The 7,358-nt window shown below is 30.8% G+C and overlaps 1 protein-coding gene across 1 annotated transcript; it reads right to left on the bottom strand.

Annotated features, from left to right (window-relative positions):
* Positions 1-6: 6 nt before the first annotated feature.
* On the bottom strand, positions 7-3,006 carry LOC125852019 (short-chain dehydrogenase TIC 32 B, chloroplastic-like; the record flags this gene model as incomplete). The annotated part of the gene is made up of 8 exons (XM_049531763.1): positions 2,859-3,006; positions 1,202-1,433; positions 1,022-1,101; positions 769-922; positions 607-685; positions 355-439; positions 224-270; positions 7-72 (listed from the first exon to the last, which is right to left on the bottom strand). Coding segments are annotated over exons 1-8 (855 nt in total), but the record flags the coding sequence as incomplete, so codon positions are not given.
* Between the last annotated feature and the right edge of the window lie 4,352 nt (positions 3,007-7,358).

Genomic DNA, 7,358 nt, shown 5'->3' with positions numbered 1-7,358 from the left:
ATCAGAAAAGTACTTTCCTGTCACTCCCTTTAAACTTGGATGGAGGGCGACGTAGCAAGTTGTAGCTGCCCCCTGGAAAATAAATCAGTTAAGTAATTAATCAGCATTTTTCAGCTTTCAAATGTAATGAGAAACTGCCAGCGTATGTTGCTCAGGCTCATTAAAAAATGTACTCTCGGGTTTGTGTAGTATACTTGGAGGCTCCGAGCGATATAGTTGTTACCTGAGGGACATTCTTCCACAGTAAGCAAGTGAAAACCCTTAAGATTCCTGCCAATCAGAAGAAAAGTATTCCAATTAAATCTCGGAAATTCCTTGAGCTAATCTTTTGTATGAGGGTTATATGTAGCGTACTCATCAAAAAGGCTGAATGTCTCATGAGATTCGTCATTATCAGACCCGGATGAACTGAATTGACAGTGATATTTGCTCCCTCTTCCTGCATTTCACAACAGAATTGCATTTCTAACACCCTTCGTGTATCTTTTTTTATAAATGTATTTGTCTCAAATGAAGTTAATGAAATAGAAATTAACACATTAGCTTAAATATTCATCCAGGGGCAGGACAGCTAGTAGTAACTAGTATGCAGACTTAGCCAATTACCTGCAAGCGGCGAGATAGCTCGTTGGCATGTAGTAGGTTGGCTAATTTGGATTGTCCATAGGCCACTTTGTCCTGATAACTGATCAGTGAAACGAATAATCACAATGTAGAAATCAATTCCACAACGTACCATCGCTATATAGCTTTGTGAATTAAGGTTACCTGTTTTTGTCGTTGATATTGTGGAATCGTATTCCTTCACTAGGGCAAACTAGGTGAGCTACTGATGACAAATTCACAATTCTACCTTCAATACCAGTAGATTTTGCTGTTTCCTTCATTTTGTCTAGAAGAAGGTTAGTCAAGTAGAAATGACCTGAAAATTTCCCCCAAAAAAGAAACAGAATCAAATCAGCCACATCCATGAGAGAAATGATCTATCCGAAATCTTGATATTAAAAACTACGCGTTATACCAAGATGATTTGTAGAAAACTGCATCTCTATTCCATCCTCGGAAAGCTGAAATGGACAGAACATGATACCTGCATTGTTTCTGTTTTCGCAAAGTACGTTCAAAAACAACACGGTACACATGACTCGTATTAGATGCAAAATCCAACAATATATCAATGAACGAAGATCGAATCAATTACATTAAGATGTTGAGAGGAAGGTTAAGTGCTAAGAAGTTATCTGCAAATGCCTTGACCGATTTCAATGAGCTGAGGTCGAGTTTCAGAATATCAATACGTGCAGTTCTGTTTTCGTTCAAAATGCGTTGTTTTGCTTCATTTGCAGCCTCCATATTTCTTGCAGCAACAATAACATGGGCTTTCCTCAGAGCTAAAACTCGTGTTGTCTCCAAACCAATGCCGCTTGCACCTCCTGTGGACAAAATATATTATTGTATAAATACAAATTAATTCAAACTTACCAGAAGCACCGCACAATCTATAATCATCAACAGGATAAGACACAAGTACCCCTAGACTACGATCGAAATCTCAGAGACACAACTTAACTAAACTAAGGTCCTATTATCATCCCGAACTCAATTTTTTTGTAATTTTGCACACTTTTTTGGCATACGTGGCATCTCCCACGCACCTCAACTACATGGAGTCACAGAGTGTGCCATGTAAGCCAAAAGGTGTATAAAATTACAAAAATATGAGTTCAGGGGTAATACAAACTTAGTTTAATTAAGATATGTCTCTGAGATTTCAATCATAGTCTAGGGCCTACTTGTGTCATATCCCCATCATCAACCGTATAAAGCTACTTGTGCGTTATCCCCATCATCAACAGTATAAATATTTTTGAGATAATATTTTATGTTTATTTATCAAACATAAAACACAAAAAAATATGATACATCACTTATTTTTCTTTTTAAAATAATTTCAAAACGATTTTCAGGCAAATATTCGACTTCATACCAAGCACACACTAAAAGTTGCCTTTTTCTCCTAAATTTTCCTCTTGCCTCCACATATATGATATATCAAATATCCTTAAGGTGTTTAGGGGGGGGGAATATAGTTCTAAAGGTTGTACAAGTAGGAAAAAATTACCTCCTCATAGTGGTAAGTAACGCGAAACGAATTTAATCGATGCCCATGCAAATAGCAGATACAAAAAGTAGGAAATAATCGACACATGGTTCAAATTTTGTCCCGTGTCAATATGGATCCCAAATATCAAGTAAAAAAAAAAAAGAACAAACAATTGACACGTGGTCAGCTATTTGTACAATTGCTATTATTATTATCACGGAGCAAACAGAAAATCAAGAGAGTGAATAACAAATGATTCTCTAAATTCAAAGAGTAGAGCGATCGTGCCCTACTCAAGCGAGTGTTCTTCCGACACACCTAAATTGGTCGGCAAAGCCTAATTATCTCATGTGATATGTTTAAAATCATATAATTAAACGTCATTTTGATATATTAGATACTCTTTCGTCCACTTTTATTTGTCATGTTGTGTTTTTCAAAAGTCAATTTGACTAATTTTTAAGATTAAATTAGATTACATTAATTCGATATGTTTTTTAAAAAAAAATAGATATTCAAAAATTTTACGAAAAAATACTATAAATTGCAATTTTTTGCTTATCAAATATGATGAAAAAATATATCGTAATTTTTATAGTTTAACTCTAAAATAGGAAACTATGACAATTAAAAGTGGACGGAGATAGTATGTCATTAGTTTAAGATAACAAGATTCAAAATTCTTCTTTATTTTTAAAAAATTGAGTTCGATCAAATTAAGATAAACAAATTGAAACGAAGAAAATCGTAAAACCTGTAATAATAACCGTGAGAGCGGCAGCATCAACACCATGAGTAACCTCCTCAGCAGTTGAAGCTGATCCAAATCCACTTGCTCCTCTTATGCCTGTTATCAATCTCAACATTTCTTTTTCCTTAATTAAGAAGATAGAAAAATTGTGTGCGTGAAACTATGAAATAAAGATTCTAAGTATTTGTAATGTGAAATGATCAGAAAGTAGAACCTATATATATATATATATATAAAAGGAAAATAATTTATTTTAAATATATAAAAGATAGAAATGGCAAAAATGAAGAATGACGTGGCGGTGGGATATGCAGAGATAGAGAAAAAATACAAAAAATGGTAAAGTAAGATATTGGGAGATTGTTGGTAGTTAATTTGTTAGACAAAACGACATATGCACGCATTCAATGTTCCAATCGGTTACTCTCCTTTAATTTACCCTTTACTAACTTTTCAACTGTATTTCCATATTTAGGTTTGAAGAAGAAGAGCAATTAAGTGACTAAATTGAGTTGCGGAAAATGTTAGTAGCTCAGTTGGTTGATTATCTGAATTTTTATTTTGTTAGTGAGGTATTAAAAGTTATGGCTTCAGATGAATCTATGGTTATAAAGTTGTTGGTATTATTTGTCTGAGTTTCTTACTATAATTAGGTTCATAAAGTCTTCATATTTGATTAGTCTTTTTCTTGTAGGAAAAAGTTTAAGATTCTATAAATAGAGGTTCGTTCCTTGTAACTTATTCAGCATTCACAATGTAGTCTAGGAGCTTTGAGAGTTTTGGTTAGGGGGTGAATTTCTAGGACACAAGTGATACGTTATCATTTGTGTAAACCTCCTTGTATTCCAAGTGAATTTGGTTGATGTTATTTCTCTCTATATTTTGTACTTTCATGTTTATATAGTGGGTTGCTCATCTCCTTTGTGGACGTAGGTCGATTGACCGAACCACGTTAAATTTTTGTGTCTTTTGATATATTTCTCGTTTGTCTTCTTACTCATGATCTTTCGAGGTTTGATTTGCTAGCTTCTACATTACACCTAATTATTTTGAATCTAACAAAAGTTGCATTTGTACTCCTTTATGTTAGGGTAATAGTTCCATTTTCGACTAAATCGACTCCTCTCAATTAATATTTATTTTGTTTTTACTACACTATTGTCATGCATAAAAGTATACAATAATTAAAAAGAAGAAGCAGCAGCAAATTCAAAGAACATATTGTTAAACCAAATCTAGTTAAATAGCAAACTAATTGGATGCAGTAACACGATAGTAATCTCTCAAAAAAGAAAATAAGGTCAATTCAAATTGACAGGTAAAAGTCAACCAAATCAACGATCAAGACAATTAACTTTAAAATGAAAAAGAAAATAGGGTTTGTATTTAAAATCTAAAGCCATCGTGATATAATTAAGAATAAAAAGATAGTTTTAGTATAATTCTATTCAATTTATGATTTAGCGATTAACTAAAATCTTAAAATGAGAAGCCAATCAAAGCAAATTCAAAGAACATATTGTTAAACCAAAACTAGTTAAATAGCAAACTAATTGGATGCAGTAACACGATAGTAATCTCTCAAAAATGAAAATAAGGTCAATTCAAATTGACAGGTAAAAGTCAACCAAATCAACGATCAATACAATTAACTTTAAATGCAAAAGAAAATAGGGTTTGTATCTAAAATCTAAAGCCATCGTGATATAATTAAGAATAAAAAGATAGTTTTAGTATAATTCTATTCAATTTATGATTTAACGATTGACTAAAATCTTAAAATGAGAAGCCAATCAATGGCCCGATTAAAAAAATTACCAAACCTTTTAAATGTTGTTAATTTAATAACTCAATACTAATAAATCAATCATAGTATTCACTGTCATTAAAAAAATAATTAATTATAGTTTATTTTTCAATTAGACGTACTAATTTAACTGGTTTTTACGCACACTTAAAATACTTTAAGTTCATACATTTATTGAACCTTACCCTCTTTTACGGTGGAATAGACTTTCTCATCCTTCAATAAAAGAGTAAGACCAAACAAATAATTATTGAAGCCACGTTTACAGCGTTTACATCTAAATAATGGGTTTTATCAATCATACATATTTACTTTGAGCAACAATAAAAAACATGATAGATATGTTAGCGTACCGTTTAAATTCTGATTTTTTGTCGGTAGCTAAATCAAACTAAATCATAGTCAGATTTTTTTCTCAAGTTAATATCAAATCAAACAAAAATAACAATAACAACATATCTAGTGAAATTCCACAATAGGGTACGCAGATTTTACCACTGTTTGGTGAAGATAGAGTGTATGCAGACCTTATATGCATTTCATTTTAAAATGGCATACTTTGCTCAGAAACAATATATTTGAGTTCAAATCATATATTTGCTTCAATAATAAACTTGTAAGATACTAACAACACAATACTTTTCTTTTTTTATAAACTTGTTGAAGGAATAATGGTGTAATAAGTCCTTTGGTGCTGGAATTGCAAATATTGGTGGGACACCCAAAAGTAGAAAGGTCTAGCACATACACTTGTTGAAGTCATAATGAAAACACAAAAAAGTTTATGTTACACATCGAGTATAAGAAAACTTCACATCATAATTATGCCACCTTTAATAATTATAACATCTAAAACTATTTTATTTACAAGATAATATATTATATGTATCATTACTTTTAATCAAATCTCAAATCCACCACAACAAAATAATCCTAGTAAAGTAATGTTTATTAAATTTGGCTCTAAGTAAAAAAAATTGGCTGTATAGATTCAAACTAAAATCATTGTCATTTTATGCAAATATCTTGAAAAATGAAATTGTTGGACATAAAATTTTTGCGAAATTGAATAAATTTTTTGTCATTATCACTCAAACCAATAAATAGAGATATTAATAAGCAAATTAAATAGTTAATTAGTAACAATAATACAACTAACTTTATTAGAAATATTGACCTAGTTTTGATAATATAGATCACAATAAAACATACACAGAAGAAGACAACGTTCCATCCATTAAAATGATGGTTTAACTGGATTTTCAGTTTGGACTCCTTTTGTTATTTTTAGTATTTAATTTTATTTTTTAATTGATTTTTTATTTGACCCACGGCTCGGCCTAGTTCAGCCTGCTTAAGCCTCATGGGTTAGTAAGACTTACTCGGATTGAATTTAAAAGTCATGTTTTTAAATGAGCTTCAAAAACCATAACTCAACCTTATTAAATCATAAACTAAGTTAGACTAACTTAACAGATTAACTTCATATTGACGACTCTAACTTCCAACTTCCAGCATCCCGACTTTGGCCAACTAGCTAGTTGGTCTTCACGGGAGGTAAATAGAACATGTTAGACCAAATATACACACATTGTATATAGATAGGGGTTGGATATAATCAGTGGCGGAGTCAAAAAATTTATAAAGGGTGTTTAGAAATAGCACAATAAAAGCTCTTTTCAAAAAAGTAAAACTAGTGAGATTCAAACATGCGAGTACTACCTCATTCCAAGCATCTGAAACTAATGGGCTTCAAGAGTTTGTTATATCATAAAGGATGTCCAAAATATGTTATTTAATCATTTCGTATATCATTTTACTTGTATATATGGTTATTTTTTTCCGACGAATTAGACACCCTAACCACCAAGTAGCTATGTCACTGGATATAATGCAGAGAGACTTTGCATAGATAATATATCAAGAACTTAGTAAGTAAAATAATCATAATAAAATTTCAAAATTCATAAATTAAAAATTGTGACTCCTCTTCCACTCGCGAATTATAAAATATCATGTTAACACTATCTAATAGGAGTAGACAAGATTTTTTTTTTCTTGTTTTGTTATGTATATGTTTTTTCCCTCTCCTACAACTTACAAGGGTACAACAAGTTGCATCCTTTTTCTATTTCTCATAGCTTTTGGCAGAAGTGTTCACGGTTTAATTAGAAATTGATTTAAACTAAAAGTTCTATATATCAATTCGACTAAAGAAATTGATTTTTATTTAGTTTGGACTTGGATTTAAATTTTAGAAATTCAATAACATTTTGTTTGGTTTGGTTTTATTAAAAATAAATCGAAGAAAAAATCGAACAATATTTTAATTTAAAAATCAATATACATAGATCTTATAATTATATATTATGCAATGTATTGATTTTTATAAATATTTTATGTTTTTTCATGAAAAATTTACTTATATCTAATAAACTTTATTCCTTAAGCTCATTTCTTAAAAGAAACTTATGAATCCAAACTTATTTATTCAAACAAAAAGATTATGAGATTTATCTATATTATTTCCGTACGTACGTTTGGCAACTCAAATATTAGAATAGGGATATGTGTGAGACTTAGAAAACCTAATATTGTTGAGGAACTCATGTACGTCTGTTTGACGATTTCAAATGTTAGAGTGGCATATTCATGAAACTTAGAGAACTTAATATTGAGGAACTCGTAGGAATATT

The sequence above is a fragment of the Solanum stenotomum genome, unplaced genomic scaffold (genome assembly GCF_019186545.1).
Source record: "Solanum stenotomum isolate F172 unplaced genomic scaffold, ASM1918654v1 scaffold31622, whole genome shotgun sequence".
Lineage (NCBI taxonomy): Eukaryota > Viridiplantae > Streptophyta > Magnoliopsida > Solanales > Solanaceae > Solanum > Solanum stenotomum.
This window is presented reverse-complemented; position numbering and strand designations above follow the sequence as displayed.